The 19,016-nt window shown below is 38.7% G+C and overlaps 2 protein-coding genes across 3 annotated transcripts in view; both read left to right on the top strand.

The window, feature by feature from the left end:
* Positions 1-19,016, top strand: part of LOC139475942 (protein O-mannosyl-transferase TMTC2-like) — a 555,954-nt gene that overhangs the window by 19,307 nt on the left and 517,631 nt on the right. The gene's annotated exons all lie outside the window — the stretch shown is intronic.
* LOC139475946 (uncharacterized) lies at positions 2,366-2,869 on the top strand. Its single transcript, XM_071259159.1, has one exon. The coding sequence runs from the start codon at positions 2,366-2,368 to the stop codon at positions 2,867-2,869; it is 504 nt and encodes a 167-aa protein (XP_071115260.1).

Here is a 19,016-nt window from a genome sequence, read left to right as displayed (position 1 = left end):
ATGAACTCTCTGATTGGTGTGCTGACAAGATTCAGGACGAACCAGTAGCTTTCATGAGTGACGTGGAGGCTATGTTTTATCAAGTAAAGGTTCCATTTTCACAACACGATCATCTGAGATTCCTTTGGTGGCTAGAAGGTAATCTTAATACTGACTTTAAAGAGTACAGAATGGCTGTACATATCTTCGGTGCCGTGTCATCCCCAAGCATTTCCAACTTTGCCTTGAAACACACAGCATCCAAAGCAGAAGAAAAGTATGGTATTCTTGTTGCTGAGACCATCCGAAAGAACTTCTACGTAGATGACTGCTTAAAAGCTGCAAAGGATGAAGACACAGCTGTGAGTTTGGTGCAAGATCTTGTATCAGCCTGTGCAGATGGTGGATTCAGATTAACCAAGTTCACATCTAACAGCAGAAATCTACTGAAGTCGATTCCCACAGATGATCATTCCAAAGAGCTGCAGTCCAGAGACCTTGACTATGATGATCTACCAATAGAACGAGCCCTGGGCATGAGATGGTATGTGAACTCTGATATGTTTGGATTTTCTGTGGAGTTACCAGACAAACCAGTGACTCGCAGAGGAATCCTGTCAACCGTGTCTTCATTGTATGATCCACTTGGAATGGTGTCCCCAGTTATTCTGCCTGCAAAGAAGATACTCCAGGACTTGTGCACCGACCAAAGCCTAGATTGGGATGATGACATATCTAGTGAACTTGCATGTGAATGGAAGAAATGGTTGTCAGAACTTGACTTGATGAAAACTCTGAACATTCCATGGTGTGTAAAGCCATTTGACTTTGGGGAAGTCACATCAGCTCAACTGCATGTGTTCTCCGACGCAAGCACTCGGGGATATGGATGTGTAGTATATCTCAGACTGTGTGACAAGAGTGAGAACATCCATGTTGCCTTCCTGATGGGTAAGTCAAGAATATCTCCTGTGAAAACTGTCACTATTCCTCGTCTAGAACTGACAGCAGCAACTATGTCAATCAGAATTGGACAACAACTCCTTAAAGAACTTGATGTGAAAATAGACAATGTCTCATACTACACAGACTCAACAACGGTTATCCACTACATCAACAGTGAGAAGAAGAGATTCCCCCTGTTTGTTGCCAACAGGGTCCGGCTCATTCGTGATTTCTCTTCTCCTAACCAGTGGAAGTATATTGATACATATGACAATCCTGCTGATGTCGCCTCAAGGGGAACAACTATAGCAAAACTACTCCAGGACGACAAGTGGTTCAATGGGCCAGTTTTTCTCAGAACTCCTGAAACGGAATGGAAAATAAAGCAACTACCAACTGACTGTGATGAACAGTGTGGAGAGACTGTAGAATCGTGTGTCACACAAGCTCAAATCTGTGAAAGTGGTATGGACTGTCTGATCAATCGCTATTCAAATTGGTACAGATTGAAACGTGCAGTTGCAGTCTACAGTTGTGTGATGGACATTCTTCAAGAACGGATGAAGTGCCAGTTAGAGAAACATGTCCCTGACTGCCAAACGACAGAAGTGTTCATCGTAAAACGCCTAGAGCATGCTTCAAAAGCTGTAGTTAAGTATGTTCAGTCAAAGACTTTCAGTTGTGAAATCAATTCTCTTCAAGACTCATCTGGTAAACGAGGCCGAGTACCAAGAAGCAGTTCTGTCTCCAAGTTGGATCCATTCATAGATTCTGATGGAGTACTCAGAGTTGGAGGCAGACTCAACAAGGCTCAAGTTCCAGAATCCATGAAGCACCAGATACTCTTACCAAGAAAGAACCATGTGACAACACTCATCATTCGTGACGTCCATCATAAGCTGAGTCATGCTGGTAGAAATCATGTGTTGTCAGTGCTAAGAGAAACCTCTGGGTGGTCAGTGCCAACTCAACAGTCAGAAATGTGCTTCATCAGTGTGTGACATGTCGTTGCCTAACTGCCCCAACATGTGAACAGAAAATGGCCGACTTACCACCAAGTAGAACAAGTCCAGGACCACCGTTCACATTCACTGGTGTTGATTACTTTGGCCCTTTCATCATCAAGGAGGGCAGGAAGCAGGTCAAACGTTATGGAGTGTTGTTCACTTGCCTTGTGAGCAGAGCTGTCCACATAGAAACTGCTAACTCTCTCGACACAGACTCCTTTCTCAATGCTCTACGTCATTTTGTTGCCAGAAGAGGACCTGTGCAGGAGATGTGGTCTGATAACGGGACCAACTTCATTGGGGCTACAAGGGAACTGAAGGAAGCTCTAATGGAAATGGACCAAAACCAAGTGAAATCTCATCTGCTAAAAGTCAACATAGACTGGCACTTCAACCCACCATCAGCTAGCCACATGGGAGGGTCCTGGGAAAGGATGGTGCGATCAGTTAGAAAGGTTCTGGCTCCAATGCTGTATGAGTTTGGAGATAGAATAGAGGACGAGTCATTCAGAACCTTGATGTGTGAAGTTGAAGAGATAATCAACTCAAGACCTCTGACAACATCTTCCAGTGATCCCAGAGACCTCACTCCATTGTCACCAAATCATCTGCTAAAGATGAAGTCCAACGTATATGTAGCTCCTCCTGGACAGTTTCAACGAGACGATATGTACATGCGTCGGCGATGGAGCAGAATCCAGTATCTTGCCAACGTGTTCTGGACAAGATGGAAAAAGGAGTATCTGCTCTCTCTACAAGAACGCCAGAAGTGGAATACACCTCAACGCAATCTGATGATCAACGGCATTGTGCTCGTCAAAGATGACAATCTCCATAGATCCTGCTGGTCTATGGGACGTGTGATCAGTGTAGACGCCGATAAAGATGGCTTTGTCCGCAGTGTTCAGATAAAGACTCTGAACTACGTCGACCAGTGACCAAACTTGTTTTGCTGGTACCAAGTGAAAAGTGAACTAATCAGTGTTTAACTGACATTGCAGTTATGTGTTTCAGAGACTCTAAAAGACAATTGATTGGAATGGTTGATTATTTATATTCTGCATTTAGTAGTTAGGTTAAACATGTATGTTTAAGAGGCCGAGTATGTAAATGCAGAAATGGTGTTTTTCATCTGTTTCAAGAGTTTTGTTTAAAGTTCATTTTCTATATTTTTGTAATGGTTTAAGTTTCATTTATTTTTAAAAAACAAAGTTTTTCTTAGTTAAACATTTGGTCCACTTAAAGTCATCTTCATTTGAACCTCCTCACTTTGGCTTAGTGGATAAAGTATTTGGTTATAATATGTCACATGACCTTTGAAAGCTAGACATTGTGAGTTCAAATCCCCATTTCTCAATAAACTTTTGCAGATAAATTAATTACTTGTTTACAGCCTCAATTCCATTTCAAGTCACATGATCTAAAAAGCACATGTTCCCCACACAATCAGTCAAATCTCCATCTTGTTAGGACCACAGTTACATTCTCCAAAGTGTAAAGCAACACAAATGTAAGTAAACTCATATTTTTCAATGCCAAAGTTAATATTATGTTATCTCTCAAGTGTTCAATGCATTTATAACTTCAATTCAGTAACCATTTGGCAGTTGTAAGCAATTTTGAGTATTTTGTCAGACAGTTGTTTGTTATTCTTTTAAATTGGTCATTTTGACTATTTAATTGGTTCAGCCTAAAGTAAGAATTGTATTTTCTTTCTATTTTAGTTTTCTGAACCTCACCCACCAACGTATTCAACGTAAACAATGTAAACAAAGATAGTCGTCTTACAACGAAACTGAAATTGCCTCATTATAACGCCTTAGAACGTAAACATAGTTTGAAGTTGTATTTTGAAGTCGTCTTTACCGTTCAATAATTTAACTCCCCAGGAGGTACTACGCCCAGTAGATTTGGAGAGGTTCCCATCCACGATGTCCTGTACTGCATTTGCATTTGCGGTCACTGGATGCTTGAACTTTGGGCTCTACAGAAACGCTGGCTATATTTCCTAGTTCAGGGGCCATCTCAGACGGTTTTCAGCTTCAACAGCTGTTGTGAGTGATAATAATAATAATTATGAAAGTCATAACTATTATAGAGTTGCAATAAATGTTTTTTACTCTGTTAAAAAATGATTTTCTTTTCTTTTTCCTTTGGCCAAGCCCAAGAAAATTACATCATTTATGATTATGATTGGGTAATTAATGAAAAAAGGTAAATTTCATTTACCTTCAAATTCTTGAATTATCTCAGAAAATGTCTCGTCGTCCCAATCACTCAATATTTCATCGAAATCTCTTATGTGAAAGTCAGGGTAAATTTCCATCCGTTCCTCCATGTTGATGATTTCAAAAATAGTTCCATTAATCAATGTATACATACACGGTGATGAGACACCCAAAATTCAGCGATGTTATGCTCATTCGACAACACTTTTTAACCAATCAGATCAGAGAACATACCTACTTTTATGTTACAATAGCGGTTATTATGTAATAATGTGGTTTAAAATCCTCATTCTGTCGCAACAGTTTATTATTTCAGGCTGTATTGGATATGCCATATTTTATTATGTTAAACTTAAATATCTCCTTAGGTACAGTGATCGCTCGCTATTGCGCTCTTCGATAAATCGCTACTTCGGTTACTACGCGCGGTAACTCATGGCTCCCAAAATTTTGTACACTTTTATTACTGATAGTTTTACACAGACATAATTGTATTGTTGTTCGTTGTTCATTTGCACATAACGCTTCTCACTGCATAATCAACCGTTTGTCGCTGAATGGAGTTCTAATAATCTGTTTGAAAACATCCGCGGCAAGTCCCGGAAATACGATTGTTCAACTAGTTAACTTTTCACACTATCGACCTTTGATCTTAGAAGCGCATGCATGCAATAAAAGAGAACCACAAGCGAAGTTTATATTCTTAATTAGTGGGCAATCCAATTTGAGGCGACACTGTCACACACATGTAGTTGCTGTCACAACACGGCGGTCATTCATTTCGTAATCGCGCTTTCGTAACATCGCCTGTTTTTTTCCGTAGTTATAACAAGCGATTTCATTGGATTAAAATTTGTTTCTAATGACGCTTTCTTGCCGAAATCTACTACAAGTTTCGTGATTGGTCAATTTTGAGCACGTGACCTCAGGCAGCCAATCAAATTATAGCTGTGATACCAAGCTCGTGTTTGATAAATTTCAGAAGTTGGCGAAAGATTTTTTGTTAAATCGTGTTAATCTGAACGTTTTAAGCAGGAAATCACGATATATATTAAAAATATGGAACTTCGCGAATGTATCGTGCTAGGTTACGAGCTGTGACAAAGATTTTTCATGCATATATTTTTGCATTAAACATTGTGTCCGAGCCGAGAATTCAAGGCGACGAAAGCCGAGATGTCATTTGACTTACATTACACGCGATCTCACGAAACGATGGAAATAATAACTTAGATGTAAGTTTGATTACTTTTAGATATATTTTTGTTGATTTTATTTATCACTTTGTATAATATATTTAAAGATTTGTTTAAAACGTCTTTATTTTGCTCTTTGATGTGGACCCGTTGTAGAAATGTGTGTCCGAGAATTTTATTTTCAATAACATCGCGGGAAATAGTGAATAATGTTTTAATTTATCGATTAAAAATGATTAATTGAAATGGAATACGTATTTCAGACATTGTGAAATGTGACAGATTTAATAAATGAATGATATTACAGGTAGATCTAGGTCCATAAAAATATATACTATTTTGATGTGACGTGAGATAAACACATATTGATGATTTGAGATTTTCCGAGCGCGCGCCTCGGCCTCGGTTAAACGGCTCATTGTCTATAATGCCCACCAATTATTTGGACCCCATTGGTAGCGTTATAGCGAGCGATCACTGTATTACATTATGGAATGCGACAAACTTATCGAACAAATGCTCAAAGAACCTGATCAACATGCTGAAATAGTCATAGATAAATCTTAAGATAAACATAGAGAAAGACTCGCGGCTTTGGTAGCCGGTGGAAAATGTTCTCAATATTTGGGGGAAAATTATACCACTGAAAAAATTGATAACATGAAGATGAAAAAATTACAAAATTATACTCGCATTACGAGTCTAGGGAGCTACCATGACTAAAACAATAGGGTCGGCTATGTTACAACTATACACAATTGTAGCTAGTACGTTTCTCTCTATCCCGGCAGAACATCACCTTCATTTATGCGAATCTCTAGAGAAAGACCCATTCATTGAACACGCTATAAGCGCAGTAAGCTGTAAGTTTTATCATAGATACGGAATGTTCTTAGTGCCGGTGACCACCGCTTTAATAATGGTATTGTCAATTTAAACATATGTGCCCACTTACTAATAATGGAGACTCAAGTGACACCACAGATTGTGGAAACACAATCACAACAAGTGAACGAGGAAATAACCCTGATTGTGAAATCACAACAAGTGAATGAGGAAATACCAGCGATTGCGAAATCACAAGCCAGAGTGACTAAGAATCCTTTGAAAATCGCAGCTGGGAGGAAGGGTGCGCTAGCAAGGAAGGCAAAACTAATACATAATTCATAGTCGTCCGATTAAAACTTGGGCTCCCTATGCACTAGGGGTTGTTGCTATAGCGGTGGTATGGTTGTTTTATAAGACCGGAGAAGTAAACGTCACCCCCGATTACACAACAACAAGTTCAATTAGAGGTAAGCCCTCATATAATGTTATAATGACTACTCCAGTTACAGACGGTAAAATGTTGGTAGCGCAACGTATCATTCAGCGCTGGTCAGCGGCTTGGCCATTGGCTATGCCCGTATGTCTAAAATGATTACTAAAGCCACACCAACCAAGCTAGATTTTAATGGTTATGATATCGGTATGATGGGTCTTGATATTGGATTGGCATTTGCTACTAAAGATATGCTAATCAGACAAGGGCTTATCCCAGAAGACATAATGAAGTAATTAAACATTTGAATATTTTATATTATTGAACATTTGAATATTTTATATTCATATAAATATGGCAACAATTGCGATGATGGTCGGTGGAGCTATTGTTAATGCTCTAGCATTATCAGGGAGTAATTATTTATTTTCTACTCTGAGGGAATCAAACGTTAAAGAAGTTGAAGAGGAGCGTAAACGACATAATAAAGTATTAGAATAACTCGAAACAGCCCAGTCACAATGAGCCAGACAGAGGATGTTGAGATTAGATTTTATTAATGATGAACTGCGTAAGCAAGGACATTCAATTCAAAGGATGTTGAATCTGCTATGCATGAATACTTCCTTGTTTATGGAAAGAAACTTGACCCAATACCAAGGCCAACAATAAGTCAGTTTTATACACCGTCAGAGGAACAAAAAACCAGAGAGATAGTAGTTATAATGTTTGGGTTGTTTGTAGTTGCGATTTTCAGTTATACAATAACTACACATAAACCATGACCTGTAAACATACTATGTCAGGCTGAGTCTTATCAGCCATTTCGCCCTGAAATAGCGCTGACTGGCTGTTCAGCTATGTCGGGCTGACTGTTGTCTATTTTCAGCTACACATAAGCTATGAGCTATAAATAGCGATGACAGCATCACCAGTGGAGATGGGATTTGCATTTAGACAAATGATATGATAGATGTATAACCATGAATCTGGGCAGATTTACACTCATGGGGAAATGGATTCAATGCAACCGACGTTGTGTGGGCGTTTACTGTGGGATCCACTCTTATTACATCAGACCGGGAAATATCAATTATGTTTGTTCCATATGTGGGATAGGGGTCAAAGGCCATCATTTAGACATTTGACTCATTTTGCATATACCATTAAACCATAATGGTTTTTGTGAGAGAGTTGAAGGCTTTGGCAAAGAAACATGGTCTACATGGATATTCTCGATTGAGAAAAGCTGAATTGATCGATTTACTCGGTTTGGAATACAACAAACCCCAGACTGTTAGAGAACTCAAAGCTCAAACGAAAAACAGTGGGCTGAGAGGTTATTCTTGAATGAGGAAAGCTGAATTGATTGCTTTACTAGATAATAATCAACCCAATGATAAAAATAAACCCACTGTTGTAGATAATAATGAGTTAAAATTTGTACCCACAGCCGGCGTTGGTAAATATCTAAGAGGTTGGAAGATGGATATTAATTCCAACACGGATGTTAATCCCATCATATCGAGCGAAATTAACGAGGAGTTGGATGATTTAAATAGTATAAAGTTCCAGCTGACAGTTAAAATGTCATTGAGTAAAAGTAACGCAGACGATAGCACTGAATATACCGAACCTTATTTCCGCAGCAATCAAGAAGTTATAACCGAATCCGATACTATAAACGTATCATTAGATTCATCAATTCAGAGGATAGAAGAAACTTTAGAACGCTGGACTAACAGAGATTCGGGTTGGGGTGTGGATAAAATCTATAGTTTATATTTAGATATAGCAAATTATATGCCTTTCAAAGGTGGATCTTATATAGATTTACCTCCGTATTATAAAAAGAAAAAAGCCATAATGAATGTAAAAAATAAAGGCGATGACTGTTTCAGAATGATAAGATCTGCATTGTTCCCCGTAGACAAAAATCCGGATAGACCTTCTAGCTATCCCCAAAGCGATGGACTAAACCTCGATGGTATAGACGAACCTACACCAATCTCACAAATTGATATTGCGGAAAAGCAAATAAATTAGCTATAAATGTTTTCGGCCATTCTTCTAAAGGAATTGTTGTACACAGGATAAGCTCCGCTCCGGAACACATTCCCAGAATCAATTCTTTTCTGATCGAAAAAGATGTTAAATATCATTATATGCGGATAAAGAGTTTAAACAGGCTATTATACGATCAAACAAAACATGCTAGAAAGAAATATTTCTGCGAATGATGCCTGCATGGGTATAGCAGACACGATCTATTAGAAGTGTATAAAGAAGACTGCAGAGGTGTTGGACAGACTGCTATCAGGATCGATATGCCTAAAGAGGGAAAAAATATATTAAAATTTGAACATTATTGGGATGATTGGAGGACTTATAAGAAGTCAACGAGTTGTAATGTTTGTAATAAACCACTCAATGGGGATTCAGTAAGAGATCATTGCCACGTCACGGGTAATTATCGGGGAGCCGCACATAACGAGTGTAACTTGAAATTAAAAATGAATTCTCAAACAATACCCGGTCTGGGATAAATTAGGTTGTAAGAATTTAGGTGATTATCACGATCTGTACTTAAAAAGCGATGTACTGTTACTCGCCGATATATTCAAGATATTTAGAAAGACATGTTTAAAACAATACGGCTTGGACCCGTCATGGTACTATTCCAGTCCCAGACTATCGTGGGATACATTGTTGAAGAAGACCGCTGTAGAACTAAAATTACTCACCGATTACGATATGCACTTATTTATTGAGAAAGGATTAAGAGGTGGTATATCGATGGCAGCTAAAGGGTATTCTAAGGCTAACAATAAATTAGTGGAAGGGTATGATCCGAGTAAACCCGACACGCATATATTATATCGACGTCAACAATTTGTACGGATGGGCTATGAGTCAACCTTTACCCACGGGTGGCTTTTAGTGGGTTGGTATTCATAACATCAAGTGAATGATATCCACTCAAATTCTATAAAGCGTTTTCAAGATGTATTACAGTACGCTCAATCCAAAGTAGACTACGTTTATGCACCGGGGCTATACATGTCTCCGAGTAATATGGACCTTAAGATCGGTCAAGTGATAATAATAAAATTGTTATTGCTTCCGATCAACAAAAACCAGGTATAAATTCAGATATTAACGTCGAATTAATAACGCAAACAATCACAGGCGAAAAGGGAATAGTCAAGCCACAAACACCACATTTTTCACAACCATCTACTGACGCACAACCACAAGGGTCACCGCACATTGCAGCTTAAAATCAACAACATATCGATGAAAAAACAGCACTTGTATTAGGTGGAGTCGCGGTTGGTTTACTCATGATTTGGTTAAATAGTTCTTAGCGAACTGATTTAGTTAAGTAGTTCTTAGTGGATACGTACAACAGCCCTGCGATTGCTACGATCAGTGCCCACAAGTTTTGACTAAACCAAGTGGTGGTCTTAGCTAATAAATTCAAGAGCCAGGAAACAACACTCCCTATCATATCAAGAAGTACGGCCGCTACTTTCTCAGCGAGCTTTCCCAGTGCTGAACCTAATGCTTTTAAATGCTTTTTTATCCACTCTTTTATACCATCCGATGTAGGCGGTGATCCGCTACCACCTGTACCACCTGTGCCACCGGTTAACGCGAGAGTCAAAGTCGATATAATAAATCCCAAGGCGGTTAAAATACTGGCAATTGTTATTCCCTGTTCTCTGAACAATGTTTTAATTTCATCGGCCAGTGTAGTGTCATCATTGAGGACTCGATCGATAGTTTCTCGAATTCGACTGATTTGCGAACGAAGTGCCTTTCTATTACTGGAAGCTGCTTCGAGGCGGGCCGATCTTTCGTATTCTAAGTTACGCAATCTTTCCGCTACGCGGCGTCTACTGAACTCATTGCCCGCCTGTTCAAGTTTTGTTTTCTTGTAAGCTATATGCTTGTCGATTTCGGATATCTTGGCCGTATTATTCATGAGTTCTCCCCGCATTGTTCGCATTGCCTTGTCAAGACCTCATAATTTCCTAATACTAAAGTCCGAGGATGGTACCTCTAACGTGGAATTATCGTAATAGGTATCTAAGATTTCTCCGAGTCCGTCCGAGGCCACCATCGAGGAAGCTTCCAAATTATCTGTGTTGTTAACGAGTTTATCACGCACAGTCCAAAGAGCCTTAGTAGTCTTCGCGGAAAGTCGAGTGAGTAGTCTACAAAACCTAATTCATCACGAACAGTGCTTATACCGTGTTTAGCGGCTATCGTAGACAAGGCTAGGGGCTTACTAGTACGATAATGCATAAGATCAATATCCAGTTCGCCACGCAGTCGCAATATTCCTTTACTATCTATCTCAAACTTTGAATAGTCACGACCAATAGGACTATCATCTTTAAAGGTATCGTAATAATCATCAACGGCTGGTTTCAAAAGTTCATCATTTACGGTTGATTGTAAAATTTCATCGTTAAGATTCGTAAAGCTGGTTTTCATCAGTACCCTCTTCGATTGGATTCGGGTTATCTAAATAACCTAGATCAAAATCAGTCATTTTTATATTAAACATATGGTTATATAATTTCAATATAACAATGTCTTCGCAATACAGAAGCAAGTTAAACCCACAACGTAGACTTCGAGATCCATTAGGGGTCAAAGCAATTCGTCAGTCTGTAACTATAACTAATAACCCTAGTACCATCGTTCAGAATCAAACGCAAATGGAACTGTCCGACTATCATTTACGATTATTTTGACTTCTGCCGACGTTAACAGGGAGCCCGTTCAGAACATAGGTCGTGCCATCGTTAAGAAAATCGCCATTAAAATTAGCGGTAATGAAGTTTTGAGTATCGACGATAGCGATGTATACTATTGTTACATGGATCTCTGGAGAACGGATAAGAGAGGGAAAACTTACAGTACCAAGGTATTTGTAATAAGAACACATTGAGACACATTGATAATGGTGATGATACCGTCGTAAAAGATAAGGCCGTTGCTGACGCATTAGGTAACCGATTCTATGTTCCCCTAGACTCTGAATTACTAGATTCCCTCATGCCCTTTTATCAAGCATCCCTAGGCGATAGGTAAGATTACGAACTCACTTTTAATGACTACAGTAGAGTAATCAGAGCTGGTGAAGATGCTAGCTATTCCATTGACAATATCTCGCTGGAGTACGATATGATAACGGATCCCGAATTAGCCAGACAAATTCGTAACCATTATACAGGAAGTTTAGCCATTTTGTACGATCGTGTGCTTCGACACCGAAAAATTACGAGGGACAAAAAAGATACGATGTGGAATAGCAATCTAATTGTCCCCACGATGTCGTTGAAGGGTATTTTAATGTTGTTCGAGGACCCCTCCGATGCTTTTAAAAGAAATACCGAGAAGTTCTACAATCCCAAGATTACAAAAGTAGAATTGACTATCCAGGGCATTCCTAATCAACTATATAGCCAAGGAATGCTAGTGTATCACCAGTGGGATGAGATTAAAAAACTTCCTTCTATAAAATGCTCCCCGGAAGTTATCGCGGTCGTGAAAGATCTGTCTCTCGGGGATGTATCCATGGGTGAATACATCACCACGAAGTATGCGCGTACATGCGAACAACAAACGATGAACAACTACACGGCAGTGGGAGGAGAATAGAAAATGCTAGCGAGGGTGTCACCATACAGAGAACGAAGCTCCAGGAATCGGCTGCTAAATTAAACATATATTTGTACGTGATTATGGATGCGCAACTTAATATACAGAATGGGAGATTCGTGCAGGCAATCTATTAATAATCTTTTACCTAAAGATCCGCACTGCGCTATCATATGCGGGCAAACGGGCTGCGGAAAAACAGCTTTTATTCTAGATATTTTAAAAAGTCATTATCGGAATGTTTTTATTCCGTGCCCGACTATAAGCATTAATAAAACATACTTATCGAGAGATTGGGTAATGAATGACGACGGGGTACACAGAGTCGATCCGGGCGATCGTTTACAAGACTGTCTCCGAGTATGTCACGAAAAATACAAAGGACAATCAACCCTTTTCGTAATAGACGACTGCAGCGCAAGTAAAGAATTAACAAAAAAGAAAGATATGCTTTCGTATTTAGCATTCTCCGGTCGGCATACTCATCATAGCGTTTGGGTACTTACTCAAAAATACAACTCTGTCCTGAAAGATCTCAGAGAGCAGACCAAATGGGTAGCACTCTTTCATTGCAAAGATCGAGATTCATTCGAGGAATGTTTACGTGAAAATGACGTCATTTATACCAAGCTCGAACGAGATAAAGTCAGAAAACTGTTAGCGACAACGAAGCCTTGTAAACTCGTATTAAAAACCGATCAACCAGCTGCTTATGCAATTGCTTAGCAAAATGTAGCAAAATGTAGCAAATATAGCAAATATATGGCAAAATTATAGCAAAATATAGTAAAATTATAGCAAATATAGCAAAATTACAGCAAAAATATGATAAGTTGAACATTAGCGGTTAATATGACATAAAATGTGGTTCGAAATCCTCATTCTTTCGCAACAGTTCATTATTACGGGATTTATTGGATATGCCATATCATATTATGTTAGACTTAGATATCTCCTTAGGTATTACATTATGGAATGCGAAGAACTCATTGAACAAATGCTCAAAGAATCTGATGCAGATCAAAATGTTGATAAATCTTTAGATAAACATAGAGAAAGACTCGCTGCTTGGTAGCCGGTGGAAAATGTTCCCAATATTTGGGGGAAAATTATACCATCGCAAAAATTGATAACATGACCGACGAAGAAATTAAAAAACTGTACGCGCGTTACGAGTCTAGACTGGGAGCTACCATGACTAAAACGATAGGTTCGGCTATATTACAACTATACACAGTCGTAGCTAGTACGTTTCTCCCTATCCCGACAGTCGCATGTATTTATGCGAATCTCTCGAGAAAGACCCATTCATCGAACACGCTATAAGCTCAGTGAGCTGTGAGTTTTATCATAGATACGGAATGTTTTTAGCTCCACTCACCACAGCTTTAATAACGGCTAGGTATTGTCAATTTAAACATACGTGCCCACTTAATAATATAAAGAACGAAGTTCAAATAAATAATGGAGACTCAAGTGACTCCACAGATTGTGAACGAGGATGCACAACAGATTGCGGAAATGCAACAACATGTGAACGAGGAACAACTAGTGAATGAGGAACCACCACCACATGTGAATGCACCACAAACACAAAAACAACCCAGAGTTACTAAGAACCCCCAAAAAATAGCTGCAGGAAGGAAGGGTGGACTGGCGAGGAAAGCGAAATTAATAAATAATTCAAATATTAATCCGATTAAAACATGGGCGCTAGTAGGAGTTGCTGGTATAGCGGCTGTATGGTTCTTTTATAAGACCGGAGAACAACAAGTTCAATTAGAGGTTAGCCCCCATATAATGCTATAAGAAGCATGACTACTCCAGCTACAGATGGTAAAATGTTGGTAAACGCAACGTATCATTCAGCAGTGGTCACCGGCTTGGCCATTGGCTATGCCCGTATAGCTAAAATGATTACTAAAGCCACACCTCCCAAGCTAGATTTTAATGGATTTGATATAGGTATGATGATTCTGGATATTGAATTATCCATGGCAACGAAGGATATGCTCATCAAACAAGGACTTATCCCGGAAGACATAATGAAGTAATTAAACATTTGAATATTTTATATTATTAAACATATGGCAACAATTGCGATGATGGTCGGTGGAGCTATTGTTAATGCTCTAGCTTTTTCGGGGAGTAATTATTTATTTTCTAGTATGAGGGAATCAAACGCTAAAGAAGTTGAAGAGGAGCGTAAACGACATAACGAAGCAATGGAACAACTCGAAGCAGCCCAGTCAGAATATACGCGGCAGAGAATGAAGAGATAAGATTTTATTCATGAAGAAATGTGTAAGGAAGGACATTCAATTCAAACGTTTAAGGATGTCGAATCTGCCATGCACGAATACTTCCTCGTTTATGGGAAAAAACTTGACCCAATACCGAGACCAACAATGAGTAAGTTTTATACACCGTCAGAGGAACCAAAGAACCGCGAGGTAAAATTTATCATGTTGGGATTGACTGCTGTATTGATTTTCAGCTATACAATTACTCATAAACAACCAGAGTGACAGCTGTGGCTATGCATAAACCATGACCTAGTTAGGGGAGTCAGAGTGACAGCTAATCTATAAATAGCGTTGGCTGACTGCCTAATCAATAGTGTAGATGTGATTTGCATTTAGACAAATGATATGATAGATGTATAAACCATGAATCATTGCAGATTTACACTCATGGGGAAAAAAACTCTATGTAACCGACGATGTGTTGAAATTTACTGCAGTATACACAATTATTACATCAGGCGCGGAAACATAAACTATACGTGTTCTGTATGCGGGATAGGGGTCAAAGGTTGTTATTGTTTATGTAAGGAACACAGTGCTGATAGGGTCAGGAACCAGATTATTTATGCTAGGAAGAGAGATTACATCAATGAGAGGAATAGGTTGGGGAGAATACGTATTTAGATATATGAAAAACAACCAATTAGACATTTGTCTCATTTTGCATATACCATTCAACCACAATGGTTTTTGTCGCGAGTTGAAGGCTATGGCAAAGCAACGTGGTCTACGTGGATATTCTCGAATAAGAAAAGCTGAATTGATTACCTTACTCGGTTTGGAATACAACAAACCCCAGACTGTTAGAGAACTCAAAGCTCAAGCGAGAAACAGTGAGAGGTTATTCTCGAATGAGAAGAGCTGAATTGATCGCTTTACTAGATAATAATCAACCTAATGATGTTGAGAATAAACAACAAGAATTAATATTTGTTCCCACATCCGCCGGCGTTGGTAAATATCTAAGAGGTTGGAAGATGGATATTAATTCCAACACGGATGTTAAACATATTAAGCCAATCATATCGAGTAAAATTAACGAGGAGTTAGATGATTTACATAGTATAAGATACCAGCTGACGATTAAAATGTTATTGAGTAAAAGTAACACAGATGATAGCACCGAATATACCGAACCATATTTCCGTAGCAATCAAGAAGTTATAACCGAATCTGATACTATAAACGCATCATTAGATACATCAATTCAGATGATACAGGAAACTTTAGAACGCTGGACGAATAGAGGTTCGGATTGGGGTGTGGATAAAATTGATAGTTTATATTTAGATATAGCAAATTATATGCCCTTCAAAGGTGGATCTTATATAGATTTACCCCCGTATTATAAAAAGAAAAAAGCCATAATTAATGTAAAAAATAAATCCGAATGAGAATGATGATAAGATCTGCATTGTTCCCCGTAGATTCTAAAATTGCAAATAGACCTTCTAGCTATCCCCAAAACGATGGACTCAACTTCGATGGTATAGACGAACCTACACCAATATCACAAATTGATAAGGTGGAAAAGCAAAATAATTTAGCTATAAATGTTTTCGGACATTCTAAAGGAATTGTTGTACACAGGATAAGCTCCGTTTCGGAACATATTCCCAGAATCAATTCATTTTTGATTGAAAAAGATGGAAAATATCATTATACGTGGATAAAGAGTTTAAACAGGCTATTATACGATCAAACAAAACATGCTAGAAAGAAATGTTTCTGCGAAAGATGCCTACATGGGTACAGCAGACAAGATCTATTAGAAGCGCATAAAGAAGACTGCAGAGGTGTTGGACAGACCGCTATCAGGATCGATATGCCTAAAGAGGGAAAAAATATATTAAAATTTGAACATTATTGTAATCAAATGCCAGTACCGTACGTAATTTACGCCGACTTCGAAGCACTTATCAAACCCATAGAAAATACCAACCGTAGCAATCAAGATAATCAAGATAGTAGTTTTACGTACAAAATTCAAGAACATATTCCTTGTGGGTTTGGATATATAGTTGTAAGGTATGAAAGTTGTAAGGTACTCCCGTGATTTACAGAGGTCCCAATGCAGCGGGAAAGTTCCTAGAATATCTACAAAATGAAGAGAGAATAATCAGGGAAAAATTATTGTGTAAGACACCCATGTGTATGATGAGGGATGATTGGAGGGCCCATAAGAAGTCAACGAGTTGTCATGTTTGTAATAAACCCCTGGATCATGTGGATGGGGATTCCGTACGAGATCATTGCCACGTCATGGGTAATTATCGGGGAGCCGCTCATAACGAGTGTAACTTGAAACTAAAAATGAATTCTCAAACAATACCCATCCCCGTTGTATTTCACAACCTTAGGGGATACGATTCACATCTCATCATGCAAGCTATCTCAAAGACCGACGGCGGTTTAACATGCATTCCTAATAATATGGAAAAATACATATCGTTCTCGTTGACTAAACCTATACATTATAGGGACAAGGATGGGACATCTAGAATAAAGCAAAGTAATGGACTTAGATTCATAGACTCCGCACAGTTTTTGTTATCTTCCCTGGACAATTTAGCTAATGCGAACAATCCCGATGACTTTGCGATAACAAATCAATATACCGATAAGATAACTCGTCATTTGTTGTTGAGAAAAGGTGTATATCCTTACGAATATATGGATGATTGGTCTAGATTTGAAGAAACTGAATTACCACCCCTCGAATCATTCTATAGTAACTTAACAGAATCTAAAATAACCGATGCCGATTATGAACACACTCTGACGGTCTGGGATAAATTAGGTTGTAAGAATTTAGGCGATTATCACGATCTGTATTTAAAAAACGATGTACTGTTACTCGCCGATATATTCGAGATATTTAGAAAGACATGTTTAAAACATTATGGCTTGGACCCGTCATGGTACTATTCCAGTCCCGGACTATCGTGGGATGCATTGTTGAAGAAGACTGGCGTAGAACTAAAACTACTCACAGATTATGATATGCACTTGTTTATTGAGAAAGGATTAAGAGGTGGTATATCAATGGCAGCGAAAAGATGTTCTAAGGCTAATAATCAATTAGTAGAAGGATACGATCCGAGTAAACCCGACACACACATATATACTTAAGAAGCAATACGGTGATAGATGTGAGGTGTTATATACCGACACAGATTCTTTGTTGATTGAAATACAAACCGAGGATGTGTACAAAGATATGGCAGAAAAAATAGATATGTAAGACACGAGTGATTACCCTAAAGATAATCCACTGCACAGGGTAGTAAATAAAAAGGTGTTAGGTAAGATGAAGGATGAATGTGCTGGGACCCCTATAGCGGAGTATGTAGGATTAAGACCTAAGATGTATTCTATAAAGAAGTCCGATAATGGAGAGATAAGAAAAGCCAAGGGTGTTAAGAAGTATGTTGTAAAAAAGCATATCAAACACGAACAGTATAAAGAATCATTATTCAATGGTAGAACGTTCAAACACGAGATGAACTCTTTAAGAAGTTACGATCATAGGATATATGGATTAAGAATGGACAAGACATCATTATCCCCCTTAGATACAAAGAGATGGATTGATAATGATGGGTTAACTACCTATGCTTATGGTTATGGTGGTAATACCGTACCGTTGGGAACTATGAACAACTCTTCTCGTTCAAATGCCCTACCCGGTCCATCTTGAAGATAATAAAGAATAGGCTTTCCTTCTTTCGTAACAAATCGACTAATGTTATACGTCTTAAGGGACCATATGGGATCAGTTGCGCGACGTAGGCCTCCCTCGAGTTCACCGGGCTGGTATAAATATCTTACCCTTACTCTATCCGGAAGTTTTCGTTCTTTGCCTCTCCTCGGTGCTGAAGATTTGGAAGTCACGGATTTCATTTTAATCGCATCGGATGGTTTCTTCCCTATTAATCTCGTTACTTCATTATTCAGCGCTGATACAACGGCTGATAATCGTGTCACCCATTCTGTTGATCTCAATCGCTCCGATTTCATTTCGATCCCATACTGATAGCCAAACAAACGTTCCGCTAATGTCCGGTTAAATCTTTCGACGATAGCTTGACTGCGGTGGGCCTCTCTTTCACCACGCCTGATTTCAACAACGTGCTTTGTTAACAGTTAAGTTATCGATCCCATAAACTCGTGACCAGGATCTACTTGAAATAGCTTAGGCCATTTTAGCGGTCCGCGTTTATATATGCGGCTCAGTGCATTAGCTACTTCTGTTGAATCTTCCGAGGTTAATGGCTCTGCTTCTTTGTATCGACTAGCCACATCCACTATGGTTAAAGTGTATTGATACATTTTGCGTCTTACCTTATCGTGGGGAAGAAACAAGAGGTCAGCCTGATGAACTTCAATTGATGACACAATTTTTATGGATAACAACT

Source organism: Haliotis cracherodii, unplaced genomic scaffold (assembly GCF_022045235.1).
Source record: "Haliotis cracherodii isolate W230 unplaced genomic scaffold, xgHalCrac1.p SCAF_3, whole genome shotgun sequence".
Classification (NCBI taxonomy): Eukaryota; Metazoa; Mollusca; class Gastropoda; order Lepetellida; family Haliotidae; genus Haliotis; species Haliotis cracherodii.
The sequence above is the reverse complement of the archived record's forward strand: the minus strand, read 5'-3'. Positions and strand labels throughout refer to the sequence as shown.